This window comes from Rhamphochromis sp. 'chilingali' (assembly GCF_963969265.1).
Source record: "Rhamphochromis sp. 'chilingali' genome assembly, chromosome: 12".
Classification (NCBI taxonomy): Eukaryota; Metazoa; Chordata; class Actinopteri; order Cichliformes; family Cichlidae; genus Rhamphochromis; species Rhamphochromis sp. 'chilingali'.
The window spans coordinates 3326193-3342635 of NC_137939.1; the positions used below are offsets into that span (position 1 = coordinate 3326193).

Genomic DNA, 16443 nt, shown 5'->3' on the forward strand with positions numbered 1-16443 from the left:
GTTTAGAAAACTGGAACATGTTGTGTTGAGGGTCCAGACCCTCAGGCAAGGTAGCAGGACATCATCAGAAGACCAATGCAACAGCCAGGGCCAGAGCTAAACAGGACATCAAACCAACGGGCCCGTAGTCACGTTGTACACTCTGGGACATGAGCACTTAACACATAACCTCAATGTACCAGTAGAGTTATGTCAATATTGCCTTCTTCATAATGGCTGCACATTCATCTGGTTGATTAATAGTCATGACTGGTGGAGAAAGACAGTAACAGAGGGTCAGACCGCACATGTTTTTGAACTTATCTATTTTTTTTATTTAAATTTAATACATTTATATGGGAAAAGCTATTTTTAGAAATTAAAAACATAAAAAAAAATAGTCCATATCAGATCTGGAGGTGATCAGCTCATGGCACTGCTGAGGTGTTACTGAAGCCCATGCTGCTTTGATTGCTGAGCTCAGCTCTATTTCTAGTTTGGATCTTTTTAATGTTCCTCTTGACCATATTCCGTATGGAATATCAGGCAAGTTGGCTTACCAATTAAGTACAATAACGACATGGTCAGCAAACCAGCAGTAATTTTGACACTGCGGGCAGCTGCCAAGTCCTGCTGGAAAAGGAAACCAGCATCTCCATAAAACTGCTCTGAAAAGGCCTGGTAGGTGGCTGCACATGCCATGACACACAGAGCAATCATAGATCATAGATAGTGGTAACTTCATACTGGACTTTAAACACCTTGGACTTTGTTCTGCTCCACTCCTCCTGCAGTTTCTGGGACCGTGACTTCCAGCAACAGCCCACGCAAAAAAACTTGTTATGTGTTTGTTAGATGCTCAATGGGTACTAGGTGGCCCAAAGTGTGCCAAGAAAATGTTAATCACATCATTACACCACCAGGGTGGATGTCAAGAAGAAACCATTTGTGGTGGGGCATTGGTGAACAGTTTACAGATCATCTGAAGGGCCAGGTGCAACTCTTGCATAGGGGGTGTAGCTCAGTGGTAGAGCATTTGACTGCAGATCAAGTGGTCTCTGGTTCAATTCCAGATGCCCCCTATAGAGCCACCAATGGAAAAGACAACTCTGAGAACTGTGAGAGCAGTTGAGATCTGAAGGGGACCTTAGCTTTTTTTTTTTTTTTTTTTTTTTTTTTTTTGGAAGACCTTCCAAAAGTCCAAAGAACAATTGCCGAAAACAATTTCTCAACTGAAATCTCCTGAAACTGTCCCTCCCAGCTGCCTAAACACTTGATACAATAAAGAATGGCTCACTATTTTCATGACAAATTCTGGGCCTAGCAAATCATGCAGCAGAAACTCAGATTCATCAGACCAGGCAACAATTTTTAAAGTAATCTGTTGTTCAAACTTTAGAGATGGCTATGCATGAAAAATCCCAGTAGGTCAGTGGTTTGAAATATTCAGCCCACGTGGCACCATCAACCATGCCACATTCAAAGTCACTGAAATGACCTTTCTTCCTTTCTGATGCTTAGTTTTCACATCAGTGGGTCACCTTTACCATGTCTACATGCCTAAAAGCATTGAGCTGCTTCCATGTGATTGGCTGATGATAGATGTTTGCGGTAAATAAGGAGGCGAACAGGTGAACCTAAAGTTCTCTAAATACAGTTTTCAACCATTTTCTCTACTCGACTCTTGGCTGTCTAGGATATCAGCGAATAAAGATATAGGATAAAGAAGTCTTTTGACCTCTAATTATGCAGACCTATTCCAGTAGAGTCCAATAATATAAAAATACAAATTAAAGACATGTTGGTGAGATTGATTCACTACAAATCAAAAGAATTTCAAACAGCTTGCTTCTGTTTGGCAGATATAATCTAGACTCTAGACTGCATGTCAAAGTCTCCTTGGGCAGGATACCGAACCCCACCAAATCCCACCAAACCCACTAAACGCCACCGACCCGCCGAACCCCTAAGAGAAAGTGTGTGAATGTGAGATTAAATAAGCTTAGACATAGAATAAGCAGTTGTGTGAATGAGGCTTGTAGTAAAAAAGTGAGTGCTCACATAGAGTAGACAAGCACTATATAAGAACCAGTCCATTTTCCGTGTATATAAAAAACAACTAAACACACTGGCGTTGTGGAAAGTTGGCTGTGACTTTGACATCTATCAGCGTATAACATGAATTTAATGAAACGAAGGTTGTTCGGATTAATAGCTGATAAAAAAAAATGGTTTGCTGCAGGTCTGAAGGACATCCACTATTTCTGTACTGGAGGTCTACTTTGTTTACAAAACACTACGTACAGTTTAATAGTGCAGTCGGTGCACATCCACTTAATGCAAACACAGTGTAAATTGTGATAAAATCAATGAGTAACTGACAGCACATACAGAAGGAACCAACATACAAAAGTGATGAAGAAATATTTCCAGTGTGCTGGGAGCTGAAGTCATTGTAAGTGCCTAATCCTGTTTTGTTTTTCCCCACAGCTTCCAGTATGAAGAAGTAATCATTCTGTTTTCCATAAAATTCATTGCACAATCTGAGCATCCCACCCCACCCCATTTCATTTTACTACAGTACAATAGCCTCCTTGTTTTAGGGACTGGCGGCCTGGATGGCACCATGCTACATTATCATGATATTCCTCCACAGTGTAGCTAAATGGGCTCATTCAACCCAGATGACCTTCTACAAACCCCAAAAGAGCTGCTGGTAGCTGCCCTACAGCACATAATGTAAGCTCATTAAAAATCTCATTTGAAAACTGCTGAGATCTACAGTAGCATCTACTTTTAGTACATCACCTTTGACATGGAAAAGTGGTTAAGAGCCTTTAAAATGTTTTGTCCTATATTGATGGAAAGAGAAAGTAGGCCGTTTCCACTGATGAGTACAGTAACAACATTGTACTCCTTTGTGTCGTGATAATAGCGGGCCCAGACTAACACAAATCAACAAGTGTGAGATGTTTTGTCTTGTTTACTCACAAATTTTAAGAACATTCATACACAGGCAGTTACTGGGAATAATACTGGCTCAGCTTCAAAACGTGGACGTGACCGTCGCTATCTTTTTGAAAACAAATCCCCAGTGGCTTCCTGTAAAAAAGAAATTGGTCCATGTAACCGTATTCCTGTTTATGCATGTATTTATAAAAAGACTTACCGTAATTGTGATGTTGAACCAAAACAAAAAACTTGGAGTTCTGCAAAATGCGTCATTACTACCATTGGATATCCAATAGGAGTAAGCCAAACAAAAAAGCTTCGGACATATTTCTTTGTTAAGGGACAAATTTAGTTTTAGGGTGAATTTTTAGGGGAATTTTGAACAAAGACACACATTTAAATTCTCTCCTAGGCTGCTAGTGTCATACTAGTAACTAGGATTCATCACGCCATAGGACCTGTTCCCACTGATATTCCAGGCCAGCTCTTGTGCAATTTGTCATACCTCAGCCTTTTCTCCTTGTTTCTTTTCCTTTCCTTTCCTTGAGACATTTCCTTGTTTCTGCCTTTTCATTAAGAATAGCTTGTTGGCAGCCACCCTTCCACTGAGATCATTTGTGATGGCGAACAGTTGAGGGATCATCTGCTAACGGTTTGGAGCCCGGTACTGCTCTCGTGTAGGGGGTATAGCTCAGTGGCAGAGCATTTGACTGCAGATCAAGAGGTCTCCGGTTCAAATCCGGATACCCCCTGTAATAGCTCAAGAGGGGGAAAAGAAAAAAATATTGGGGGGAATCCTGGCGAGCTGTTGCTCAAGACATCCTAACTGAAGGGACAGGTGCGTCTCTCGGGTCTTCAAGCTTTTTTTTTTTTTTTTTTTAAATGTCATATTCCTGACCTACAGAGATTGTTCGTCTGCAGGAAATTCTCTAGTTTTCTCACAATTTTTATGACCACACTGAACACAATTTCAAGATATGACAAGTTTTTGGCTAATAGCTCTTTGGGAATCACCTTGTCGGTGCAAACATAATCTGTGCTATCTTTGACATTTTTCATAGATTCCATTAAAGAAATATGAAATCATTTTATGTGTTTTTGTGACAGGATAGCAATAACATAATGCCTTTAAATGGTTTTTTGTTTTTGTTAAGCCAGCCATTGTTTTTAGACATAGCACTGGTTCACCCTTTGAGTTAGGGGCCTTTTTATGCTTTACTGATTCATAGGTCAGTGTTAAGTGGCTTAACAAGCATTCCTCTGAAAGTGGTCAAGTACAAGGACTGAACTGTAAGTGAGAGAAAAAGCAGCCACGATCCAAAGATAAAACTTTCAAAGACTTTCAGAAATCCTGGAGAACTATTGCTCAAGACCACTTTTAAAAATTACTAGCATGTCTGACTCCGTGTGTAACGGACATTACATGTTGTTATAATTACACAAAATGTGTTCTAGACCACAAATTTTATTTTCCAGTTTATACCTGACTTTTAGGACCTTCAAGCCTGTAGTTATGTTCTTTATCAGTTGGAGCCCCTCCTCATTGTCCTTCTTCTTCTTTGGTGCAACCCTATAAATACAGTGTACCCCTTTGGCCTCTCCCCTTTTCTACAATTACCCTGTGGGAGAGGTTGGTGTCATTTCTTTCCAGACCCTGTACAACACACATATAATGTATATTTAGCCACCCTGATGTTTCTGATTGTGTGTCTTTAGTTCAATTATTGTCATCATTGTGCCTGTTTTTGTTAGATGCTATAAATGTGTAGTATGTGTGTGCCACAAATGTGTTTTAGGCGCCGTTAATGCTAGCATGAATATATAATTCTGGCTAGCTTGGAAGTTGTGATGGGTTGAGCTAACCCTCTCCCCCACTGTTTGTGTTTGGTTGTAGGAGCTGGAGCGAGCAAGTTATTTACTTGGAGGTCTTTCTTTCTTTTACCTTTCTTTGTCAGACACAACGCAAAAACACACCGGTCACACGTGGAAGCAAAGTAAAAAACTGAAAAAAATAATACAATATAAAACATAAATGATGTTTGAAAGTAACTCAAACTGAGTGTTTTGAAATAAATATTCTACTGAACAATTGCTCTATGGATGTTGAAATAAGATCAAATTAAATATAAATGCATATCTCCATCTATTCTAGAATTATTGTCATCACTTACCTGTTTAAAAAAACCGAACTTATCCTTATTGTCTTTGCTGAGATACCAGGTGACTATGTGTACGATGGACAGCACAGCTCCACTAAGCACAGCAGCTCTCATTCTGACTGGCAACAAGGTATAGATAATGTAGATGAAGAACATTGTCCACCAGATGCCCTCTGATGCACTGTGGGGGGACACGCTGACGATCCCATATACTTGCACTACAATCAGTACCCCGATCACAAGGTAGCTCACAATCCACATGTAATCTTGGTGGAAGCCGTTTCGATTGCACACCACCATCATCGCCAGGAAAACAACCATGGCCACAGACAGTACTGAGATGTAGCCAGGTCTGAGGCTTGACTCCGGTTGGAAACAGTGGAAGGTAAGCATAACAACGCACACCACCACCAGAACTCCCATTAGCATGGTCAGAGAGCTCTGGTTGAGCCTGAAGAAGTACCGCTGATAAAGACGTTCCAGCTTGGTGGACTGAAATTTCTTGGATTGAAAAACCCGCACGACCTGCATACAACAGTCTGCGGCAGTCATTGTCTTGCAGCTACCCTCAGAGAACTGTCCTAATTCCTCCTCTTTCCTACCCTTCAGCTCACCGTCTTCGAAGCCCAGATTCACAGCCTTTAGACCCAGATCTCCACCACCAACCATCCGTTTCGCATAGTGGTCTTCCTGCCAGCCACAGCGCAGGCCAAAATTGTTCCCACTGGTGCCTGCCCCACAGTGATAATTTTGAGGGGCAGCATTAGGGGTTTCCAAGTCCTCCGGGTCCCTCAGGCAGCTCATGTAACGTGGGTTGCATAGTGACGAGCTGTCCTTCCTTTTTTTGCCATTGCGCTCTCCCCATGCTGTCTTTCGCTGGTCCACTCTGCCTGGAAAGAGGTCTCTGGCCCATGACATCCTACAAAACACAACATACAATTGGTAATGTTTCACATAAAACAGTACTGATCTTGAAGCTTTTAATCTCTTTTAATATAGAGATTTGAGAATCGTCTCACCTGTGTTGGCTTAATTGTGTTTAGCAACACTGCGCTCTTTGGCCAGGCCACTAGTTTACCCCAGCGAGCACACACCATGAGCTCAAATTGGCCAAAAGCATCAGAGGGGCGTCTGCATTTGAGTTGCTTTCTTTTGTAGAAACAGTCAGTGTGTCAACTCTATACACCACCGAGTGCCTTTAAAAACCACCTGTTCTCCTGTAAAAGCAAATGAAAAACCAAACACAAAAAACATGTGATATTGTTAAGCAAACAAAGCATGAGGGAATATCACCTGATTGCATTAACATTAATAGTATGCATTTTTCATATTACACATATGTTTGGTGTTATAGGGCCTATTTATGCCACTGAATGTGCACGTCTTTGTATGGTTTGCCCATTCCACTTCTTTTCTTTCCATGCCTCAGCCAGCCTGGGACCACACTTTCAAATGTTTTTGTTCTGCCTGCAAAATGCTGAACTGTAAAAGCAGAACCTCCTCTAATTCCTGCCTCGTGCAGCAGGTGCCGTTCATAAGTTTTATCCTGAAACCATGACAAAGAATGCAGTCCCGTTCCAACCAGCTCTACACTGATTGCCGGCTTCCACAACTGGTATCAAACACCACTTCTTGGTGGCTAGCACTCTGCCATGCTTTGCCACCGAAATCTGCCCCTAACATCTTGAGTGGGCAGGCATGGGTGTGCTCTATTTGACAACAAAGGCCTACTGAGTGGGCACCATCAGAGATCAAGAGCTCTCCAGTCCAGATTAAATTGTCCATGCTTCCCCCATTAGCTTTGATGACTCACTATAGCTGGATTGTAGCAGTACATGTCAAGGACAGCGCTAACCTCTAAACTCTAAGCAAATCTCCCAGGCTGACAGAGCTAAGACTAATGGTGGGAAGAGCAAGCATGAAGTGCACACATGTTTATAATCAACAGCAGCCTCTAACATGAAAGCTGCCAAGCTGAAAACTAAAAGGATAACTATTTAACTATATGTTAAATATAACCCACACTGGTGCAAGCTGGGAAACCATCTCTTCAGTAACTATTATTTAATTAAATTCCTTCCTACTTAATAATAGATTAATAGCTGATCACAACATTTACAAACTGGTAAAGTAATTAGCATGCTGTTTCACGTTGGGTGCATTTTTTAAAAAATTTTTTTTGGCGTATGACCCACTCTGGCACACTGCAAGCATGTGTCCCTTCACCTTCATTTTTCCTGCAGAAACAACCTTAGTCCTCGACTCATCCTTATACATTTACGACAGGTCAGACTGCGACATGCGGCTCTTATGTAATGCAATCTATGCAGGCATACATCTGCCATAAACCACGAAACGAATCTGTACATTGCACATGTGTACATTGGAATCAGCCGTCCTGCGTGCGTTTAAAAATTAGGACGATGCGTACGAGCAAATATCTGTATTATTGTGCACATTGACACGGAGCAGCAACAGTCCTGCGGTCACCGGCGCTAACATGATTCTGATGTCCGAAAACATGTTTGGCAATTACACGTGTAGGCCCAGGCTGTGTCTGAATAAGGGGCAGTCGGCCGAAGCGCATTACATAACAGGACGCTCTAAGTAGCCACTGAGGCACTGCTCCCAGTGTTCAAATGTAGCCGCTTTAACCACAAATCTCATGGAGACGGCGTTGGACCCGGATAGTCTGGAGTCAGCCGGGAGTGTGTGGGTTGCAGAAGAAAGTGCAGGTTGCCACACATCAGCGCCTCTACTAACTTGTCGTGAGTAAAACATTCCGTTGGGCAACTTCTGCCTTGGCAGCTGATCCTCTGATATCGGATGAATGTGCTATCCAGCTCACAGGACTACTGTACAGTGATAAGGGCTGTAAAAGGGCTACACACCGGGCCTGTTCCCCCAACATAAACGCGTACGTCATTATGTTTGGACTCCAAACAGGTCACTGGGCAAGAGGACGCTGGTGAAACGCTCTGGGCAGAATCGCCAAGTGTCACTCGGCTGATTCGCCTCTTCGCGTTAAATGTCACATTACATAAATAAAGTGATGTCTGCGCCTGTGTACAGTAGTGTACAGTCCCGCTGAATAGTTCAGGCGGCTCAACGCCGCCGCAGTCATCACAGCAAAACACACTCCAGTGCAAGTCAACTGCTCCCAGTCTTTTCCACGGCTCTATCCTTTGACTGCTTTTCAGTGTCGCCGAGCTGTAGCAAATTCACATTGTTGCCCAATACAAAGCTTAAGACATGCAGTGTACTTACCAGTGGACATCCAGTAGGAGTAACCGTAACACTGCAGTGGAGCTTAGCCCTGTCTTCGGTCTTTACGCAGCCGCCGTGACACACTTCGGATGCGGGTCTGTCCTTGTGGAAAGCAAGGGAAAACTGCGAAATTGGCAGGACAGCCTTCTCTCTTCCCAGCCAAAGCTACGACCCTACATTCACAGCGCTCCTCTCTCCCTCTCTCTATCTCTCTCCCTCACACACACACAGTCACACACACACTGACAGTTCCAGTCCAACATTCCCATCCCATTCATGATCGCAGGAGTCCCCCTAGAGGTGACGTGCGTGCGTCTCCACCTGCTCGAGTGTGATCCGCTCTCCTGCCCGTCATTATGTCCATTTGTTCCTTCCTCCTCGTTTACTTCACCCTTGTTGTAACACAGCGTGCAGATTAATAGCAAGCTAGGAGAGAACAAAGAAGCTGTTGTTAAGCATTGCATGCAAATATTGTCAAAACACCACCTAGTGGCGATGATTTATCCACTAAAAACTTCCAAAAGTCTCCCGAAGCGATCATGTTGACCTCTAAACTGTTTTTTATTCAGTTCTTACAATCATCACAGTTGGTCTTATATAAAGTACATCAAAACCATTTATTAAGAAACAACTGACTCGGGCTTAATGGCTGCACAGACCACCAAAAATCACTCAGTGCAAACTGTGTGAACTAGGAGCTCAACAAGTGCTCAATTTGCTGACAGGGACAATGAATATTAAATATTGGGCTTCAGTAAGCACGCAGTATGACTACATTAATGCACACAGTTGTAAGTTAGTTTACTCTGCTTTTACATGGAAGGACTGCTGCATAAATCTATGTTACAGCACCATATTTTACTAATGTGAGCCTAAATATTACTAAAATGGCTTTATATTAGCCAGGGCAACACAAGTGTGGGTGCAGAAGAAACAGAATAGAAAATGGAAAATTGCTTCTTATTTTGTTTGTTTTGGTCTTTGCTTAACTTTAAAATACTCCCGAGGCGTCCAACTGGATTTATGTCTCTAATTTAGGAGACTGGTGACAGTCTTCACTTCTCCTTTAAATGCAATTTCATGATTGCTTTGTGTGGGAAATTTATGTTTTTCAAGTGTCTTGAGACTAGAAATCATCTTTGATCTTTTATGCATTGTTGCACTTCAAAATGCATTAAACCTGCGTTCACAGAAAAATGTACAAATGTCATCTGTCCAGCATGGTTAACGCTTGTATAGATCTACCTCCAGCTGTTGTAATCCTAGCCAGGTCCACTCCAACCATGCTGGACGCCATCTGAGTCCAATAAATATATTTTGATTTCATCTGTCCAAAACTGTGCTGCCAGTTTTCATTAGCTTCTTTTAATGCTCAAAGTTCGAGTTTCAAGTTTTGTGCTGTTTTCAGACCAGATGTCTTTTTTTCTCCTTTTTCTTGGACACTGTGTATAGTAGGGGTTGTCCTAATGCAAAATTCTTCACAATATCTGAGCAGTCACTGAAACAGCAGTTTACCACACAGCTGTTCAAAAAACTGTAATTTATAGCTAAACTTCTATTTTTAAAAAAAGTTGTTTTAGATCAACGTTTGTCTTTTCTAGACAAGAACAAAATTTATGAGACCTTCCCGTCAGGTTTCAGGGACTTTCACAATGCTCAGTCTTCTCCTTTAAAAGTAATAAATGATACTCTACTGAATGTCTGGTGATTTCTGTACTGGTGATTGTTCCATCTTAGCTCCGCTGGGCCCGAGTGCTACCTTTTACTCAGTCAATCATGATTTACTCATTTAGCATTTGGAACATTGTGTAGGAGTCAAGGGTTTGGCTCGAAACAGGTTTCAGTCTTATATTAAATAAGGGGCTTTTTCAGTCTACATTGGAAAATACTCTTCTATGACATCTGGAGTTCCCAGAGACTCTATTTTGTGGCCTGTTCTGTTTTCTTTGTACATGCTGCCTCTGAATATGACATGTCTTTTTCATTCCAACTCAGATGATTTACAAACATATACCAGGGAATCTTGGAAATCACTCCTCTATACAAGGGCACAATCCCTGTATCCTGGCTTCAAATAATTCAATGTTTCATATTTTCCCACAGCTAAACAAGGCAAGAATGAGGTTATATTGTGTGGCCTTCCATCTTTAGTTTAGCATATATATGGAGTTATTCAGTCAGTCTTATTTATTTACAGTTAGACCAAAACCCTTTAGCTAGATTTCTGGCTGGGGCAAAAAAAGAAAAGAAAAGATCACATTGTTCCAGTGCTGACAGCCTTGCAGTGGCTCCCTGTGCATTACAGAATTCAGTATAAAGTGTCACTGTTTGTGTTTAGCCTTAAATGGTCTAGCATCAAATCATGTGGCAGATATACAGCATTCATATGCCTCCTCAAGATCATTAAGGTCAGCATCCAGTCACTACTAACTATCTGAGGGAAGCTTTCTAACTTGATGTTATTGCATCAACACCTCACACATGCATCAAGTCTTACTGTTTTTATACCTTAGCTGATAACACCTTTATTTTATGCAAGTGTACTGCCTCTGCTATGGTTGGGCAGTCAGCTAAACTCCTTCCCCACATCAAGACTCTGACGACACGATTCCCGGTTCACAGGTTTATTGACACAGGGAAAGGTGAAACTGTAACAAACAGTACAAGGCATAATCACTGTACTTATTCACCATGTACATATATAACGATGAAAATATATTAACCCAGTTTTTTAATATGTCAACATGCAATGTTCATATGAATTACTTCCCTTTTTAAGTCAAATACAAACATCAAATTATGATTTTAACAAGTCTTACTATAATGAATGCCTCCAATTCGTTTGTCATTCCCCTTTAACTAGCTCCATAAGCGATTGCTAGCTTAAACTGCATAAGATTGATTTTATCATTAAACTTACAGAAAAATGAACTTACTTGAAAGAAAGTGGTCTATACATGCACATAAAATATAAAACAAGTCTATACATACCCACAATGCTACCAAAGGCATAGGATGCATGTGGATGCCACTGGATTTATCTGGCTAAGGCCACCATGCTGCACATGCCTTCTCCTTAATTCACAGACTTACTTCCTGTTTACCGACGACATCATGTCCTATTACAGACTACAGGTTTTAAGGTGGCACCAGAGAGTTACAATTGCATATTTAAACATTTACCAAATCCAAGAAAACAGTCTACCTTAAAAACTTTTGATATCAGAACACTCCCCGCCTGGCGTGATTAACGCCACCACACTTTGTCAATGACAGTTCAACACCTAGACATCTGAAGCCAGAAGAAGTACTATTTCTGTAATGGGTCTCACAAACAATGTTTCTCCTCCTGGCTTGATGACCTTGACCTCGACCTGGCGAACTTTACCATCTTTGCTTTGGAAGGTCTGTGTTACCAGACCAAGTGGCCACTTATTTCTTTGTACTTGACTGTCCTTGAGGAGAACAACATCCCCTGGCTTAATGTTTGGGTTAGATGACTGCCACTTCCTACGTGATTGCAATGTTGGAAGGAACTGCTTGCGCCACCTGTCCCAGAAGGTGTTGGACAGGTGCTGGACTTGTCTCCACTGATGCTTGTAGAGGTCAGCGGCTCCAAACTCTCCTGGAGGAGCAGGAACACAGTTTACCTTCTGTGTTAGAAGAGCAGCTGGCGTAAGAATGAATGAGTTGTCGGGGTCAGTTGTTACAGGAACAAGAGGCCGGGCATTAATGATGCCTCCTACTTCTGCCATGAAAGTTACCAACACTTCATGGGTCAGCTTCCCCTTGAGCTGGAGGAACATGGAGTCAAGAATCCTTCTAGCCAGACCAATCATCCTTTCCCACGTTCCACCAAAGTGGGAGGCATGTGGAGGGTTGAATGTCCAAGAGCAACCTTGGGCTGACAGATAAGACTTGACGCCATTGTGGTCGATGTTAGAGGGTATCTTCAAGGACTGACAAGCACCCGCAAAGTTAGTGCCTCTGTCTGATCGAATACTTTTGACCGGCCCTCTAACTGCTAGAAACCGCCTTAATGCGTTGATAAAGCTGGATGTGTCGAGGGATTCTATGACTTCAATATGTATGGCTCTTACGCTCATACATGTAAAAATCACGGCCCACCTTTTGCTGTGTGAGAGGCCTCCTCTAGTCCGGCGTGCAGAAACACTCCAAGGACCAAACACATCAAGGCCAACATTTGTGAAGGGAGGGTCTGTTGAGAGACGATCTGCCGGAAGGCTGGCCATTTTTTGGCAGCTTACTGGAGCTCTAAGTCTTCTGCATGTCACACATCGGTAGATGATGCTGCTCACTTTTCTCTTTCCACCAACTATCCAAAATCCAGCTGCACGGACGGCCCCTTCCGTAAAGAGATGCCCTTGATGGTGAACTTGTTCGTGGTACTGTCTAATGAGCAGGGTTGCAATATGATGATTGCCTGGAATAATCACAGGAGTCTTCTCACTCTGAGCAAGACTTGAATAGTGAAGACGACCTCCGACTCTTAGTAGGCCATGTGCATCAATAAAGGGATCGAGACTTTTCAGAGGACTACTTCTGGGAACCTCTTTGTGTATTACGATACATTTGATCTCCTCGCCATAAACCTCTTCTTGGACTGTTCGAATGATGATGTCTGAGGCTTGGGTGGATTCCTCAACACTAAATCCTGTCTTACAAAGATGCCAGCCCTTACAAGGTTTGTTTGTTGTGATCATGTTGTAACAACTGGCAATATGTTTCAGATGGGCGATTGCACGAGTCAGTGACTGCCACGAAGAAAACTTGGTGAATCGTTGGGACCCAAGTTGCTTGGATGCTGTAGCAGTGCTTAATGTGGACACAAGCGGTCGGATGTCTGGATCTGAACCTGGGTCCACAAGATCAAAGGTGATGTCAGGGATGTCTTGCTCTGGTTTGGACAGAAACCTGGGTCCACTAAGCCAGTTGGTGTCTTTTAAAGTGCCTGCAGCAACAGAACGTGTTGCATGGTCTGCAGGGTTCTGGTTTGTGGCCACGTAGCGCCACTGGCGTGGACTGGAGGATCTTCGAATGCGCAGGACCCGATTACTTACGTACACATAAAAACGCCTGGTCTCATTACAAATGTAGCCCAGAACCACCTTACTATCTGTGTAATAAGTCACAGCATTAAGCTGAAGATCAAGTTCTGCTGAGATCAGGTCTGACAACTCAACAGCCAGTACTGCTGCACAGAGCTCTAATCTCGGGATTGTGTGCTCTGGACGAGGAGCCAGCTTGGCCTTTCCCATGACAAACCCCACATGCTGGTTTCCAGCAGTGTCTGTGACTCTAAGATATGCTACTGCAGCAATAGCTTTTGTTGAAGCGTCAGAGAAAACACACAATTCTCTGTTGACAGCTGTCGATGGTGAAGTTTCAGTGTAGGGTCTGGGTATCGTCAGACTTGACAACTCTGTCAGTGAAGCTCTCCACGAGGCCCAAGCTTCCTCCTTGTCTCGAGGTAATGGCACATCCCAGTCACCATTCTCAGCAGTGAGCTCTCGCAGAATGGCCTTGCCTTGTATGACAACTGGTGCTACAAACCCAAGAGGGTCGTAGAGACTGTTAATGATAGATAAGACTCCCCGGCGAGTATAAGGTTTTGTCTCCTGGGAGACACTGAAGACAAAGCAATCTGTTTGAAGGTTCCAGTTGAGCCCGAGACTGCGCTGCATCGGTACTGTGTCTGCATCAAGGTCAAGATCTTTAAGGTCACTTGCATAGTCTCTTGAAGGAAAGGCTCTCATGATCTCCTTCTTGTTTGCTGCGATCTTATGCAGCCTCAGGTTAGACCTGGAGAGGACATCCTGTGTCTTCTTTAACAAGTTGATAGCTGCTTCGACTGTAGGCAGAGACTTCAGTCCATCATCTACATAAAAGTCTCGCATCACAAAATGCTTTACATCAGGGTCAGCATGGAACTCACTGACCTGAACGGATTGATGGAGGCCGTAAATAGCCACTGCAGGCGAGGGGCTATTCCCGAACACGTGGACTGTCATGCGGTAGTCCACGATATCTTTGGAGAGGTCATTATCACGGAACCATAGAAACCTCAAGAAGTTTCTGTCCTCTTCTCTGACCAAGAAAGAGTAGAACATTTGTTCTACGTCTGCTGAGAATGCAACAGCTTCCTTTCTAAAGCGAATCAATACACCCAGCAGTGTGTTGTTCAGATCAGGCCCCGTCAACAGCACATCGTTGAGTGACACACCATTGAATCGAGCACTGGAGTCAAAAACTATTCTGATCTTCTTTGGTTTCTTGGGATGGTACACACCGAATGTTGGTAAATACCATCGCTCTTCCTCCTCACCCAACGGAGGAGCCAACTCTGCATGACCATTTTTGAACATCTGTTCCATGAAGCTAAGGAAGTGTTCCCTCATTTCAGGCTTCCTCTCAAAGTTGTGAATGAGAGACTTGAGACGCTTCAGTGCCTGAGGCCTGTTGTTAGGAAGCTGCTGACGTGGACTCTTGAAGGGTAAAGGGGCTACCCAGCTGTTATTTGTGTCTTTCTGTAGTCCAGCCTTCATTATTTTCATGAATGAAGCGTCCTGAATTGAAGGAGCAACTTGGTTATCCTGTTTGGTCCTCTTGAACACATTGCATCCAAGATGGTCAACATCGCAGATGGACTCTTGTTCAGGACACGTTGGAAGATGGTCTGCAACCTGGATGGCGCTGTACCTTTCTTTAACACAAAACACATTAGGGCATGGGTTAAAGATAGATGGCCTTCGCAGCTCTGTGGTATTTGTATAGAAGGAGCTGATTGCTGATGGCCTATGGACACTGCCGAGACACACGTTGCCCACAACAACCCACCCCAGATCTAACTTCTGAGCATAGGGCTGGTTGTGTGAACCATTCACCTGTTTGCGGACTTTATGTACTCTGATAACGTCCCTCCCTAGGAGAAGCATGATCTGGGCATTTGGGTCCAGATCTGGGATGAGGTGTGCCAGTGACTTTAAATGTGCATGATGAATAGCGACATCAGGGGTTGGAATCTCATCCCTGTTGTTAGGAATTTCATTGCATTCTGTGAGACTGGGTAATGGAATGCGGACAGTCCCATCAAGAGATTCCACCTCATAGCCACTTGCCCTCCTACCTGATTATTCTTTTACTCCTGCACATGTTCTCAGTATGTATGGCGCACATGGGCTTTTGTCACCAAACACTTCAAAAAACTGTGAGCGAACTAACGACCTGTTACTTTGCTCATCCAAAATTGCATACAGCTTCACTGCTTTTTCTCTGTTCCCAGCTGGATATACCTTCACGAGGCATATTTTGGAACAGGATCGGTCCATCAGATCTCCCCCGCAAACCTTTGTGCATTTGGCTGTGATGTCCGATTGAGGCAAAGTTTCAACTTCCTCCCCGCCATGGTCTGGAGCAGGGTCCTTCACTTCTATCCAAGGTGCAGGCCCTGGATGTAGAGCTGTGTTGTGCCTTTCACTTTTGCACTCAGAACACTGCACTTTGACCTTGCAATCCCTAGCAAGGTGCGATGATGCTGAACAGCATTTGAAACACAAATTGTGCTCCCTCAAGAACATCTTGCGCTCATCAATCGATTTTTCTCTGAATGCACGACATTTGCGTAATGGGTGTGGTTTCCCATGAATGGGGCATACTTTATCACAATCATCAAGCTTTGATGAGAACTTACTAGAATCAGAACTAGCTCTGGAGGATACGTCCGTTTTACAGACTGAGATTCCTCTATGCTTGTTTGGCTGCCACGCTAACTTTTCAGTCCTGGAGCTGATGTCTGTCTGAGTGATGAAGTTGAAGCTTGGATCGTTGGCAATGCTAGCCTCCTGGCTAACAAACTCTACAAAAAAGGTAAAGGGCGGATACGGCACATGCTCTCGCCGCTTGTACGATGCGCCAGCTGAAGCCCACTTTTCTTGCAGACGAAAGGGGAGCTTCTGCACAATTGGATTGACACCTCTTGCTGTGTCGAGGAATGAAAGTCCAGGTAGGTCTCCTTCATCCTTAGCCGAAAGAAGTTCCATCAGAAGATCACTCAACTTTGTTAACT

General features: G+C 43.3%; 1 protein-coding gene across 7 annotated transcripts in view; it reads right to left on the minus strand.

Annotated features, from left to right (window-relative positions):
* Window positions 1–15323, minus strand: part of adcy6b (adenylate cyclase 6b) — a 38873-nt gene extending 23550 nt beyond the window's left edge. Inside the window, exons 1-4 of one of the 7 annotated variants that reach the window (XM_080899280.1) lie at window positions 10866–11641; window positions 8358–8783; window positions 6110–6307; window positions 5103–6009 (exon numbers count right to left, since the gene is read on the minus strand). In XM_080899280.1, coding sequence (XP_080755406.1) covers window positions 5103–6008 — 906 coding nt within the window. In that variant the 5' untranslated portion in view covers window position 6009; window positions 6110–6307; window positions 8358–8783; window positions 10866–11641. Of the gene's footprint in view, window positions 1–2970; window positions 4538–5102; window positions 6010–6109; window positions 6308–8357; window positions 8784–10865 lie in introns of those variants that run through there. The other 6 variants (XR_013973687.1, XR_013973686.1, XR_013973688.1 and 3 more) reach the window with 6 other exon arrangements.
* Between the last annotated feature and the right edge of the window lie 1120 nt (window positions 15324–16443).